Consider the following 15,564-nt stretch of genomic DNA (forward strand, 5'->3'; position numbering starts at 1 on the left):
AGGGGCTGAGCACCCCCCACGGCTGGTCAAATGTAGCACTATGGCAGCTATTCGACAAGCGCTATATATGTGTGAGCGTGTGTGTGCGTGTATGTGTGTGTGTGTGTGTGTGTGTGAGTGAGATAGAGTGAGCGTACCTGCTCCATATCGGTCGCCGTACTACGAGGGCCGCACCTCCAATGAAGGGAGACTTTAAGGCCTGGGAGGGGAGGTCCTAGTTGCACATGCTGGGGCTTGTCTATTATGCGTGTTTATATCAAGAGAGATGGGGCCTACATTTTCCGCGTCATAGCGCAAGCAAACTGCGCTGTAACACGCCGTTTGCGGAAGTGACCAGCCGCCGTTAGTTGGGCTAACTGCGCCGCAGGAAAGCTAGCTTTACAATTACGAAAAAAGTCTAGAAAATTTTAGTGCCGGAGACCCCAAGTTGCTTGCGTACGGGCGCTCTTTCGTTCCACTGAACTCCATAACCTCAGGCTAGCGCACTCAGACTTCTGCAAATACGTTTGTATCCCACACCTCGGTCCCTTAAAGGATTGACCCTGACCGTTCTCAGTCGAGCCCTAAATGTGGCTATGACTCATGCACTTTTGACCACATGCTCTGGCTGTGCCCAGCCTTTAACGCCTCTCCGATCACGAAGGAGCGATGGGAGGAATCCCCCGAACAGCGGTAATCTTCACACTCTCAACTCCAGGCCGTCCAGAGGGCGCACGACATGGCGGCGGGACTTCGACTGCCGGTCCCATCGTGGGCGGAGCCGCCAACTTGATCTTGGAGGACCTCCGGCCCTCTAGATCCGAGACACTGTTCTTTTCACAACGTGCCAGACACTGCTTCGAGGTAGCTACAAATAAATTTGACACACACTACATAATCTGATTGTGACATCCCCGCGTCAATTATCAGATTTGATAATGTCGGAAGACAACACTCTATGACATTAAAATAACATGACACTATCTTTGAATCTGATTTTCATGAGGTTTGCCATGCAAACACACACACACACACAAACACACACACACGCGCACACACAAACACACACACACAAACACACAAACACACACACACACACACACACACACACACACACACACACACACACACACACACACACATGCGGTCAACGGCGACCTTTTCGGACTCCCAAATTTTTAAATTTTCCTAATAATTCACCGCCGCCACGTACTATAAAAAAGCGCGACTTGCACTACTGGCACAAGGCTGGAGCCAACAGCGGAGGTAGTGTTCGACCTAGCTTTTTGTCATTTTTTGCTACTAGCACTAAGTATGGTCAGCTTGGCTATCCTTATCCGGTTTCGGTCGGTTCCCCACACTACGCACGTGGTTTTGGCGGGAACATGTCACGTGACTAGATGTTACGACGTGGTTTTGGCGGGTACATGTCACGTGACTAGCTCTTACGTGATGTTACGTGATTTTGAGTCGCGCTACTAGTTACGTGGTTTATGGCGGGGACATGTCGCGTGACTAGCTGTTACGTGATCTTAGTAACGTTACTAGCTGTTACGTTGGTACGTGATTTTCAGTCACGTGACGCGGTTTTTAGTCATGTGACTAGCTTTTACGGGGTTTTGGCGAGAACATGTCACGTGACTAGCTGTTACGTTATCTTAGTCACGCGACTAGATGTTACGTGATTTTAGTCATATGACTAGATGTTGCGTGAGTTATTCACGTGACCAGATGTTACGTGTTGTAATGTGCAGGGGCGTACCCAAAAGGGGGGGGGGGGGGGGTTGGGGGTTCAACCCCCCCGAGATCTTCAATTTTGCCTGCGTATATATACACGCACCCATACAAACGCACGCACGAACATACACAAAGTATGGTTAAACCCCCTTCCGAAAAAAATTTCTGGCTACGCCCCTGGTAACGTGCTTTGCAGTCGCGTGACTAGTTGTTACTTGATGTTACGTGATTTTAGTCCAGTGACTAGTTGTTACGGGATGTTACGTTATTTTTAGTCACGTAACATACTCGCCCATCATAGTTATTGCTTCCAAGGCCGGACAAATCAACAGATGTGTTGTGGGAGCGAAGCAGAAGATGAAGAGGACGAAGCAAGCGCGTGCCGGTTCATTTACACTCGCACTACCCGATGGAACGAAAAGTTTTGACAGCTTCGCTGTTAAAGCCGATATGCAGGAACTTCTGAAATTTTGAACACTGAAGCACTTCGCTGTGTGATTTCTTGAGTTTACGCCATGATTACAGGTTTAAACCAGCGTTAATTAAAGCCACTACCGCTGAAATGTTGATTATCTCACAAACTCGAGTCGGTGCTCATGGACTCCAATCCGCTTGCAGCCATAGCTGTTTCAAGAAATCAGCTTGGCTGCAACCCAAGAAAGAATAGTGCTGTCAAGCACATGACACATTGCAGTAAAGCATTATCTCCTTTTGTGCCCATGCATGCATGCCTTACTTTCTTTCATGAAGCATACCAAGACTTGAAAGGAGCTGCTGTCATAGGATGGTATGTGTACTTTAATTATACACACATGCACCTGCCATCTTTTGCCATGGTACAAGCACAGTTCCACATACTATAAGTGCAATGGAAGGCCTTCAGATATATTTCACACTTGACTGTGGCAACTTGAGTGCTTGAGAGAGTATACATTCGTTTATTTTTCAGAATACTTGACTTTACAGAGTTCGCAGTTGTTAGGGCATCCAAAAAACCAAACGCCTACAGTACATACTATAATTATGGAATAAGAAAAGGTAAATACCAAATATTTGTTAATTACAGTAGACTCTCATTAAGTGGAACCCGACGAGACCAGAAAAATACATTCCATGTAACAGGAGTCCCATTTACTGAAAGATGAAGTGGGGTGCAGAATCCAGTACAAAACTAATCATATTAGAGGTAGTTGTGCCATTTAAGCAGAAATTTCGTTTAGATTTCCGTTTACTGAAAGCCTACTGTATATTATATCACAAATATTAAATTCCAGAAGTTGTGTCTGCCAGCACATGTAGTCTGTCAGCACAGTTGCCTGTGGAATTACCACTGTTGTAGCTGGCATAGAATATTTTTAAACCTGCTGATACTACTGCATATTACCTTAACTATGCAGATACTGTATTACTGCACAAATACAGACGAACTCAATAATCAAATGCCATTTATTTTCCTATGTACAGTAACGATAAACGCACATCCAGATGGTACAGTAGAAAATGAGGCTGAAGGTGCATTGAAATTAGAGGCAAGTACACAACAGTTATGATGACTGAGCGGCATCCTGCGGTCTGTCATCGATGAGCCAAAGTTTGAGAGAGTTGTCCACTTTCTCCGAATCATTGAACGTAAAGAAAGTGTCACTGTCGTCGTCTGAAAGCTCTGGGAACTTCCTCTGCCCAGATGTTGTGGCATACACTGGCAATGTTGGATGGAGGCTGCAAAGAACAGTACCATTCCTCATGATGCTTGTTAAACAGGCTCACTAGTTTTCCACCAGAGTGAAATAAAAGAAATGAAGATTGAAAAGAAAACGATGTGTGCATACTTTGATTTTGTCAGGTCTTTCTTATTTCTCCTTTCCAGGTAACCTGGTGTAGCCTTTAGTGTGCGAGCGTAAATGCACAAAAACTTGACCGAATCATGCAGTCTTTGCTTCTCATTCTCTCCTATTATATGGTGGAACAAACGAGCAAAGCCACTGCTGTCATATTATACTTGAGAAACACTCCTTGAAAGAATGGCTCCTCATTCAGCCATAGTAGCACTTCTGAAATCGAACACCCTAAGTCACTGTCACTTATCCTAAGGTTTGGGATGCCATTCCTGTGTGACCTTTGAAGTGATCCCTTACTTACCAAATAGCACAGCTTTGTGTAACTAAATTAGGTGATAGGTACTAGTACTTACGTGCTAATTCCTGCCATGTTAAATACAGCTGATACTCTAACTAAACACCATTAACTAAGTTTTGCTTTCACAAGGTAAGACTCGTTCACTGCCATTCAATGTTGCTTTCGCACAGTACCAGGTAACACATTTGCTTTTAGATGCTGATGTGTCCAGTGCCCATGCACCGAGAGCTCCAGAGCAATATTAGTGTCACTATTTTGGAAAGGCTTCACACAGTTTATGTGTGGCCAAAGGGCTGTTTTTGTGACTCTGCTTATCTCGAAATTCCACTAATTTGGAATTTCCAGCCTTTTCTGCAGCTTCTGGTAAAGAGAGTTGTACTGTATGCTGAGAAAAGCTAAATATCAAAGAAATGGGGCAAGATCTTTTTCTGTTCGACTCTGTGTCCATGGCCTAATGGAAGCTGATGCATGTACACTTGTTTTTGTGCAAAACGCACGTTACGTGACCCGAGGCACTCACCCACCGGTAAGACGATGCCAGTCATAGTTGGCAAAGTCCAAGATGGCTTACTAATGAAGCTTTCGCTTAAAGAAGCTCTGAGCCACCTTCTTTTTTTATTTCTCAGAAATGCTTGTAAACGAGAAATATGCCTCTCAGAAATATATTACTCAAAAAATTTTTAGAAAGAAAGACCTACTAAGGGTGGAGATATTACGAGTGCCAAGGACCTCTTTCCAAACCGCTTTGAGCTTCCAACATCCCAAAGCAGTGGACCAGCACTGGTGGCGGTGCCCCGTCCACGACCTTTCATTGCATTCCTATTAGGCGAGTGTGGCCGAGTTGTGGAGGCCAGTTAACTTTACTTGGAAGTGTGCAATTCTAATCAGAATTCGAAATACAGACCTATGACTGCTACAGCCTGTTTAGTTAGCTATGTCACTTAATATACGCAGCAACAATAGGGCAGGAGTGCACCGATCCATACACTCAACCCAGGGACTAAACCTCCATAGGCCAATGGCAGCTCACTGTAGGAATCTGCCCAATGTGATCAGGATAGCCGCTGGCAGCTGCCATATCGCTGTGTTTGAAAAGATGGCATCTCAACTTTACACTCCACTTGAGAAGCCTATGCGCCGTGCACAAGAAAATTTGGCTGAGATGTTCACAGCTCAGTCTTATACCTGCAGAGTGTGTTTTCACGTCAAGCCCAAAGGGCGCTTGAGGGTTCCTTTAAAACAAAGCTGCTCTTTATATCAAAGCGGTTCAGTCTAATGCATTTATGCAATGTTCAGTTGTGGGCAAGATGCACTAATCGATGTTGTGTTGTGAAGCTTTGGCACATGCAAATTTGTGCGTGGTTTTGTGTGCCATGTAGACAGAATCTGAGAGGAGTGGTGCATGTTCATTTCAGATGCCACAGCAGGCGATACTGCACAGCGCAAGCATTATGAGGAGCATCATGAGAAATGGAAGTGCCCACTTTGAGAGCCTGTAGTCAACGTGAGTAAGGACAGAGTCACAGGAATCGGCAAAACCTGCAGCTTTTGTTTGGTTGTGAGTCAGTGAAGCCAACTATTAGCGTTGATGGCCTCTCTTACACCAGGCATGATGCAGTAGAGTTGCTGGCGTAGTGCTATGTCATTTGGAAGTGGGTGACATCAAAATAATTGTCATTAAACAGCAGAGGGTAAGTGATTGTGCAGTTTTGACTACTCGAGTCAACCTGTGAACACAGAGTGACACTCTCATGGATCAGTGGTCTTGGTGTTCTACTGCTGAGCACCATGTTGTGGGATCGATTCACAGGTGTTATGGCTGCATTCTAATGAATAAACAATGCACAAAATGCTTGTGCAGTGAGATTTTAGTGCGCGTCAAAAAACACCTAGCACTAGATGAAAATAGTTAAAGGCCTCATTACAACATTCCCCACTGTCAAACTGTAGCACTGATACATAAAATCCAGCCAATTATTATAATATCTCACCCTGCACCACCACAACTGCTTTTAAAGAAAGCAGATACCTCCAGTTGTTCTTGAAGGAACCGGACATCAGTGAATAGGTACTAACACAGTAGAAATTGTACAGCTGCACAAGTTAAAAGAGAAAGTACAGTAATTCCTTGTTGCAACGAAGTCAGCAGGACAACGAAAGAATCCGTTATAAGCGGTATTTCTATATAAGCGACCACTCAAGAAAAGCTAAAGCAGTCGAGTTTCAATTACGCCACAACTGCGAGGAAGTCAAAACATAATGTTTTCAGTGAAGCAGAACATCCACTTCGGGGTATTTCGAATTGCAATTCCTCTTTTTCTCCACCGAGAAGCTCTTTTCAAAGCCATCCATCGCAGCTTCCTTGTCTTTCAATACAGTTGAAAAAGTAGACAGCAATATGCCGAATTCCCTTGCGATGTCAGTTTGCTGCCGGCTGCCTTTTTCCACTTCGTTTATCAGCAGAACTTTCTGTACAAAGTCAGACACTTTTGCCTGGAGCCTGATGGAGGCATTTATCACTGTAGACCACAAAACTACACGTGAGGCATGCCTAACAAAGCCCTCTGAATAGCAGAATCACATGGCCTGCAGCACGGATACAAAGACACTCGCCGTCGGTGCCAAACTGACTGAACGTGGCAATGACGCAGAAGCTTCAAAATGTCGTCAAGGCATCTTGCTTTCTTCGTGTGTGCTGGTGATGGCAAAGGTTGCAATGGGGGGCTTAGCTTCAGCTTCACACGTTGCAGAAGAAAGGTGATCGGAGTCGTGCAACATGCAGGAACAGCAGAAGCACACTCGTTGGTGGAAGGTTGCGCTCAGGAGGGCAGCTTTGGTGCAGCAGCGATGTCAAAACTGGCAGCAAGGAATGAAGGCGAGCGAGAGGACTGACTGGAGTCTGAACAGTTTGCAGACTGGAGAGCGAATAAGAAGGGGAAGGCAAGGCCTACTTTTATAGGGGGGTGTGGACACCACGGAATTCTACGAGAGTTTTGTGCTGAAAAGCGCCGCAAATTCCACGTCTAAAGTCTGAGGTTACCTTTGTTGTGCTCAAAAAACGATTAACCGCTCACTGTGGTACACAGTGCAATGGTGAAAACTGACCAGTTTTGTGTAGGGGCTTTGCATGATCACTGGGTGTTTTTTTCCCCGAGGCATGCAGCCATGAAGTTTGTAAAACCAGAGTTTTTTGGCGCCCCATTATCGATGAAACTGCCAATTCTATGGTTTCAGTGTCGGTGTTCGCGCACTGTCGCGTTCACACCATTGACAAATGTATAGGAACAAAATTCACTGACCCTAGCCTCATTTGGACTATTTGTCTAAAGTTGGACGGTGCGTTTCAGTGCCAGAAGTGCTCTTTAAAGCGCTAAAAATTTGCTGGAGTGCACCCCATGGAATGCTACGGCGCAAATCAGCCAGCAGTCTTTTGGGTCACTGTTTGGCATCCAAGAGACCACGGTTTTCTGGCGTCGCAAACCGCCAGGTAAACTTTATTTTTGTGTAGATTCTGTCGAGGGGGACGCCAGCGATGCAATTACAACCGAGATCAACTGTTCGGGCACACTGCACTATGAAATTTGACAGCTCCCATTCACTCCGCAGTAAACAGCTGGGAGCATTGAGCACTCACTTGGCACCTGTTACTAGGCTGTCATCGGTCGTGGGTTTGGTACTTTTATGGCTTGTTCTGTGCCTGCGCAAGACTAGTTTGTCGGCAGCATCAATTTGACACTACATGCACAAAAGGGTCGCTGCCGCTCAGTGACACCTCCGCTCACCACTTCGTTCTAAGACGGTCAAGTGCAGCTATTTTCATGGTGTGTCATTTGTATGATGAAAGAAACTTCATAACCTCCCTTTATGGTTTTTTTTTACCATATACATTACGCAATACAGAAAGCCTACAATAAAAGCTCTGGTAGGGTTGCAGTAAGCCACTTATAAAACAAGTGCACTGATCCTCAACGAGCAAAAATATCTGGCGGCTATCTCACCTGACACCATTTACACAGTCGTCATGAGCTTTGAAGAAAAGGCCTGGTTTTTTGAGGGGCTCACAGTCGTCGAGCTCTAATGGTTCAACTTGAAGGTCCCACACAGTGACGATGCCATTACTGTTGCCTGAAACAAGGTAGTTCCCGCACCTAAAAATACAGAAAAAAGCAGGACTGTGACCATTTCTGAAGCGAACGTCCCCTTAGTGGATCGAATTTAGGCTAACGCAAAGGGAGCAACAGAACAGAATGTCAAAGAGCAACGCCACTCTAGTTAACATATCATAACAGATAACATATCCTATGCCTTCCACTTCATTCTGCTTTATTCTTTACATATTACATGTCAAGCCGTGTGACTAAACCCAGCCATGACAGCGGCACAGCAGCAAAGCCATGTTTAGGTCAATTACGTACTAAGGCCAAGAGAAATGAAAAATGCTGACGTGGATCGTTACTTAGAAAACACTGTCCCATGTAAAGCTACCAGAACTTTAAATATTGCACAACCTAAGAAACAGCCTGCTTTAAATTTGATCCTCATTGTGAAGAATGCACATTTCAGGCGCAGTAATCGCAACTGTTATGACAGAGAACATGCAGCAGTCCTTCATAAAGCCAACGTGTACAAGCACTGCCTGTGCTCACATTATGCTGCACCAACATAATACATAAACTTCAATTTCCATGCACTAATGATGTACCACCAATGTAACTAGTACAATAACACGTTTAGGTTTCATGTAATCTCTGACATGTAGTGTAGTGAATACAGCTATACAGTCGAACCCGGGTATATCGAACTCGCCAAAAAACGTTTATTAGTTCGATATATGGCATAATTCGATATAGGCCCGCTATAGGATTTTGACACAAAGGCACATAACAATAAGAAAAGTACTTTATTAATATGGTGGCTTATTTGCGTGCCCTACTTTGGAACAAAATAGTCCTGGATTTTCTTCTGTGTCAACGACTTCGCTGCCTGCGACAGCACACACGCCTCCACGTTGTCCAACGAGTCGGAGCAGCTGAGGCTGCAACCTTCCACATTCACGCAATAGCGCCGGACCAACGCAAGTGCACTAATCACTTCGGAGGATGTAGGCAATGGGCCATCGTCAATTTCCTTATTGTTGTCGCTTTGGCTCGTGGTCGGCACGACGTCTGCAACGTAGTCCTCATCTTGTAGCTCACCCATGATGGCGACATCATCATCCGCACTGACGAACTCGTCGAATGTCGATCCGTCGATAGCTCCCGGGAACTCTGCCAGCTCGCTCCAAACTTCGGCGGAAACACCTGCGGTGTTTTCAGTGCTGTCATCGGAATTTGGGGTGTCATCACCAGGCATGCGGAAGCCGGCACGCCTAAAGCAGTTCTGAATCGTCTCCTTCGTGACATCTGCCCACGATCTACTCAACATAGAAAGAGCTCCGAGCAAGTCGATCTTAAGCTCCCTGCCGACACGAAGGTTCACAGAGCACCAACAGGCAACACCACCAGCACGGACCACGCGGAATGAGGACTCGAGGAAAACAGGCAGCAGCAGGCACACAAGCATAAAGAAAGAAAAAATGGCGCTCACTTCTACCGCCTCTGTACCTCGGAGAAAGCACGACGGCCTCTGATTGGCTGTAAGCGCTGCGAGCGGGCCAGGATCATTTCTTGCAGGGGGGGTGTTCGCCCGTGCACAACCGGGTCTAAACCACTTTTTCTAGGGTGGCGCCGGCAGTTGTCCCTGCCACCGCGAGGGAAAGCCAATTTGCTGGGGCACTTTTGAGGCACATGGAGTTTGATATATCGGTTGTCGTTGCTATTTTCGTTCGATGTAACAGTAACTTTTGCTATATATTCTCAATGTAAATTTACCGTGTTTAGAAATTGTTCAATATACGGGATAATTTGATATAAACGGGTTCGATATAGTCGGGCTCGACTGTATAGAGCAATCTGGGTGTAGTCTTGCTATAATAATGTTGTTTACACAGCACAAAGTCTAGCATTATGCAACGCTAAATGAGCGGGCAAAATATTCAACAAGGCCACGTTAAGGCGCAGGTGCGTTCACCTGAAATATGCCATCACAGCACTAGTACAACACAAGCATTGCTTTCTGGCTAACCACACCACTTGGGAGATAAAGCATTCAGCTTGAAAAAAAAAATCCTACGAAACCACATTTGTGACAGATTAACCATGATTCAATTCAATCAGAACAACTCACCCGGAAAGCTCGAAGTACATGCGCTGGTGAGTCGTGACAGTCCTTTTCATGCAGTACAACACCTTGCCCAGATTACGCAGATCCCAGCAAAGGATCTCTGTGTCCTGCGAGAAAATCCCCCGTGCACCATCAGGTTGTCACAAGCGTCAGAATAAAAGTGTGATAGCAACAGACAAGGAAAAGAGAGAGAAAAAGAGAAATGCCCGGAAGGTTAAATCAAATTGCTCCTGATTTTCTACCTTACAGCATGAGGGGTAAAGGAGTTGGAAAAAATAGTAGAAAGAAAAGAAAGCATAAAGAAATCTTGCAGCTTTGCCCGAATTGACAGCAATAGCAAAGTGCACTGTTATGCTTACACTCCTCAGACGGTGTTCAACGATAAGTATTCTAGATGCCAGCACTATACAGCATGCAAGGAGACTGTTGTTGGACACAAGCAAAAGTGACCTGGCGGTTACCAGCTGTTTCACAACACTGACGTGACAGGAGTCATTGCCAATGGCATTAGAGGTGTCACACCTAGTTGGCACAATAGTCAAGCATGACAAAAAATGGTCAGCGTCAGTCAGCATCCATTACATATCGTTGGCTTAAATTTATGGTCCAATCTGCTATGACCAGTGGATAGACACAGCAACAAGGGACATCTTGCTGAATGCAAGACGTCCCTTACCTTTTGCCAACCCTCCTCTCATTCTCCTTATGCTTTTATAAGACAAGAGCGAGTCTGTGCATAAGCGTACCACGAGGAGGAGGGTGTGGGTTCTGTGGTGCTCTGAGAAAGCTAGTAGGGCATCCCAAGGCAGGGACTTTGAGAGCCCTTGACGCTATAAGTGTGCATATTGGGCGCGAGGCCACTGAAAAGCAGGCACCACCGTCGGTGTGATGTGCTATGCAGGATCAGCGGTAGTGTCGTCTGCTTCAGGAGCATCGACGTGCACTGAAGACAAAATTTTGGAATACCACCTACACTGTAATTTTGTTTAATGGGGAGGATTTGCCACTTTGGCTGTGCGTTTGACAACACTTGAAAGGATGGAAATACGCAGTCGCTTTCTCTGAAGGCTTCTTATATGGTAGGCCAGTGCTCGATGCCGCAGTGCAGGACGTACTCAACGGAGCCCAATGTCAGCCTTCACAAGTGTCATCTGGATAAGAAGCTCCGTGAAGCTCGGATTTTGAAACTAGAAACGATTAACAGCCATCGGCTACAACTGGTGTGTCCAGGGGCTCTGATGCAGGCGTTCACTGCAGGGGCTCTGATGTTCGGTGAGTAGCAGTGCTCCCTGAGGCGCTTGCGCGCACCCGCTGTCCAGCTAATGACGCCTTTCTCCCGCAAGCTGGCCTATATGTTGCCCACTTCCATATCGACACCAAACTTAGGTTGATTCAATCCCATATTCAAGCTGGCCCATCCCAATACCGTTTGTTTTCTACAGAGCTGTATGTGTTCTTGACGGAAAGGCGTCATGCCTTTTTCATTACAGACACGTTTTTGCTACCAAACTTGCTGGAGAACTTCCCAAAGAATTTTGCGCATGAGAACTTTCCATTATGGTGTTTACACCTTGCTTTTGCCCCGCGTTGCATTGCAGCCACTTGCTGCAATGCGATTCCCAACTCATTTTCTCTGCGATTCCGAACTCATGCGGGTCCTTGTAGTGCCATTGTTTGGAGAACTAGTCCAGCGAACGTTGTTGTGATATTTGCTCGCCTTCGCGTTGCACAATACCACATGTTTTGTATGTTTCACCTCATAGACTGCTTCTCCTTCTCACAACAGTTCTAAAGCTTACGGTCTTAAGCTTTGGCCTATGCATGCTTTGATGCTATAAATCAAGGGTCTCAAACACACGGCGCACGGGCTGCACGTGGGCTGCTGACCTCTTGCTTGTGGCCCACTGACCTCTTGCTTGCGGCCCGCTGACCTCTTGCTTGTTGCTTGCCAACCTCTCACTAGGGGCCCGTGGCCTACAATTGACTCTCTTCGTCCCATGTATATATATATATATATATAAATTATATATATATATATATATATATATATATATATATATATATATATATATATATATATATATATATATATATATACAGTAGAACCCCGCTGATACGTTTTTGAAGGGACCGTAGGAAATAAACGTAAGAGACGGGAAACGTAAGAGCCGAAAAACAGGAAAAACGGCAAAATATTTAGTGGTACAGAATTTTATTTCAATTCTTATGAGCAGCAAATTGGCGGGCTCAGCCGCGATCTAGTCATGGATAGAAACGCGGAGCTTAGGACGGCCTCATCCACAGAAATGTAATCAACGTATGTGATTTTTTTTAACACCAACAGCTGTAGGCATGAAAGAACTAAGCACACGCAATCACGACCGGCGCGGCGAGTCCGACCGCGAACCGCACGCACGACCATGCGAGCTCCAACCAGCTCGAACTCCTCCCGTTCACCGACACATAACGATGATGATGAGTCTACGCCAACGCGATGGCAGAAGTGAATGCCAATCTCGAAGGCCTTGCTTTCGCACGCAATTACGTCATACACGCCATGTTTGTGCAATGCAAATCTCAGAAGCTATGCTTTTGTCAATAGTAATTGCCAATCTCGAAGGCCTTGCTTTCGCGAGCAGTTACGTCATAGACGCCATGTTTGCAATTTGAATCTCGAAGGCCATGCTTTTGTTTGCATCAATTGAAAGATTCTGTTGCTTGCGCCTCTCATGCGGCTAATATTACGGTCAAACGAGGCCAAGCTGCGTGAAAATGCACCATGGCCGCTCTCTTTGGTAGTCACTCGGTCGGCTCCGGGCGCACTTCGCGACGTATCATACGGGAGCGGTCCGACAGTTACGACGTAACAGCGGGGTTTCCAATACATTGTATCCTATGGGAGCTATGCCGGGACCGGCGGAAAACGACGTAACAGCCGGGAAAACGCAGCAGTGAGGAACGTAACAGCGGGGTTCTACTGTATATATATATATATATATATATATATATATATATATATATATATATATAATTTTTTAAATACATATGCTCATGAGCTATACAGGCATGACTGGCCTTAAGCATTTTTTTTTTTTCATGAGGCACCCCCTGCAGTCAGCATGCGTTGATACATAACTGAAATCAAACTCAGAATCGGCGTCCAGATTTTAGCCATTTTGGAAATTGGTATCAATATGCTGTTGGAACCCTAGATGGTGCCCAATCCCCTCCAGAAATGATCCATTTATGTTATATGAGGCAGGCCTTTCAAATGCCAACGTTAGCTGACATTTTGTACTAAATACAGCCCCCCCCCCCCCCCCGTTCTACCTTCTTCACTGTTCTGGCCCTTGAAGAAGTAAATTTTTACTGCCAGCCAACGGAGGTGAGCTTGAGACCCCTGCTATAGATACTGGCAAGTTCACCAGAATGGAAAGGGAGCGTTAGGAATCACGTTTGAAAAAAAGGCGAGGCATATGCTCATGTTTCTCTTAGCCCCCATTAATGAATGTAGAGGATTAAAAAAGAAAGAAGCGACAGGAAATTGCTCGCTGAGGAGACCGATAAACGTAGAGTGCAACACCAATTGAGTAATGATGATAATGAAATGTCCCAGATCTTAAAATAAAAAATTAATCCTGCTGACGGCTTTTGCCCCGCGTTGCATTGCAGCTACTTGCTGCAATGCGATTCCCAACTCATTTGGCTCACAAGTCGTCAAAGCATCAATTTCTGCAATGTTCTTAAGAAATTATTTCGAAAAGCTTTAATAATGGCCACGCAACAACGGTTACTTGTGTATTACAAATGCTCACATATGCTGTGGACGCCCTATCTCTTTGTTGAGGCTTCATTCTGGTATTCCCCGTATACAGATAGACCACGGTAAGAGTGTATGTCACATATTTCACCCTCAGGGACTGCCTGCATTTCATGCAAGAAGCTTGTTTGGGGATACCCCATAGGGACGACCCCGTGCAATGTGTGCTCACTGTACAGTCAGCACGATTTACTTGAGCGCTTTGCCGCGTGGCCTCAACCGGCTTCAGCTGACGCCAGCACCGCCAAGCATTAAACACGGTATGTTTGCAGCAGCTAACGATAAATGGAGCGCAGGTCGATTCCACTGCTAAATTTCTGTTTCTCTTCTGCCTGACTGGCTGGTCGGATACACTCACTTGGCTCGTCCATTTTCACCATGTTTCGCTCACAGCTGCGTTCTCAAGCATGCCCATGAAATTAGTTGAGGTATGCTTATCTTGGCAATGAACCATAACATGCGACAGCTCACGTGCTGAGTGTGCGCCCGCCATGGGAGTATCTGTGCTGCCATTATGTCTCTGTGCATTTCAGATTTGTAGTCATTGGTTGGCCGGCCTTTGCAACCAAAGGTGCAGAAGGTCCTTTGCATCACAGAGGGGCATCGATTACACCATTGAATGAGGGAGCGCAGGTAACCTTTATGGGAGAAAAAATGCCAGGCCTGCACGGAAAGCGCAGCACAGTCACAGCGAAAGCTGGAAGAGCGGCATTTCTAAAGCCCGTTATAAACTCTCTTGTGGCTAGTAGTGCATGTACATTACCAACGTACCCACAACGCCACAAATCAAAATTTTTGGGAAGTTGGGAAGCACCCACCACGACATTATTCGTTATTCTGCGGAGAAGCGAGGTACCATCTGTAAGGCATTATGTGCATTTTGTTGATGCGACAGTTGATGACGATGAAGAATTATGGCTGAGCCCTTTGTAATGGGTTGGAAGCTTTAAACGATCCACTAGTTACGTAATTCATATTGTGTGACGCCCAGTCGTTATTTAGCTGTCCCACCGCGCTTTATTACCTACGTTAACCGCAGAAACGGGGAGCGAGAGAGAGAGGGAATTAACTCTATTGAAACCCTGAGGAAATGGATCATGGGAGCCTTATGGGCTTCCTTGGCAACCAATAGAAGTGCACTAGCGAGGAACCCACTACACTATAAATCATCATAATTTTTGTGAAGTAGGGAAGCAGCCACTATGCAATTTTTTGTCATTCTGCGGAGAACCGTGGTACTCGCTAAACACCTGTAAGGCATTATGTGCACTTTATTGATGCTGTGGCTGATGACGATGAATAATTATTGCAGAGGCCTTTGTAATGGGTTGGATGCATTCAACAACCCACTCGTTGCGCAATTCGCATTGTGTGACGCCCGGTTACAGAATTCGCGTTTGTGTGATGCCTGGTTGTTATTTTACTCTTCCACCACACTACATTACATATGTTAATGTGGTTCCTTCCCGACATGAAGCCTGTATAGGGTCTTTTTGCAACGCACTTTCAAGCACCGGCATGGCCCTGAAGTAGAACACTGGGCTCCCCCGCAGAGGGCCCAGTTTCGAACCTCGTTCCATCCTGGAAATTTTTCTTATTTCCTTTTTTTCTTATTTCGTGCGATAGTGGTTACGGACACCGGCGGCAGCGGCGGACAACTACGGCTCTAA

The 15,564-nt window shown here is 45.7% G+C and overlaps 1 protein-coding gene across 1 annotated transcript; it reads right to left on the reverse strand.

The window, feature by feature from the left end:
• Positions 1–3,144: 3,144 nt before the first annotated feature.
• LOC119385171 (telomerase Cajal body protein 1-like) lies at positions 3,145–10,190 on the reverse strand. Its single transcript, XM_037652691.2, has 3 exons — positions 10,078–10,190; positions 7,851–8,000; positions 3,145–3,435 (listed from the first exon to the last, which is right to left on the reverse strand). Exons 1-3 carry the CDS (start codon positions 10,125–10,127, stop codon positions 3,261–3,263), a joined length of 375 nt encoding a protein of 124 aa, XP_037508619.1. The 5' UTR covers positions 10,128–10,190; the 3' UTR covers positions 3,145–3,260.
• Between the last annotated feature and the right edge of the window lie 5,374 nt (positions 10,191–15,564).

The sequence above is a fragment of the Rhipicephalus sanguineus genome, chromosome 3, assembly GCF_013339695.2.
Source record: "Rhipicephalus sanguineus isolate Rsan-2018 chromosome 3, BIME_Rsan_1.4, whole genome shotgun sequence".
In the NCBI taxonomy this organism is placed as follows: Eukaryota; Metazoa; Arthropoda; class Arachnida; order Ixodida; family Ixodidae; genus Rhipicephalus; species Rhipicephalus sanguineus.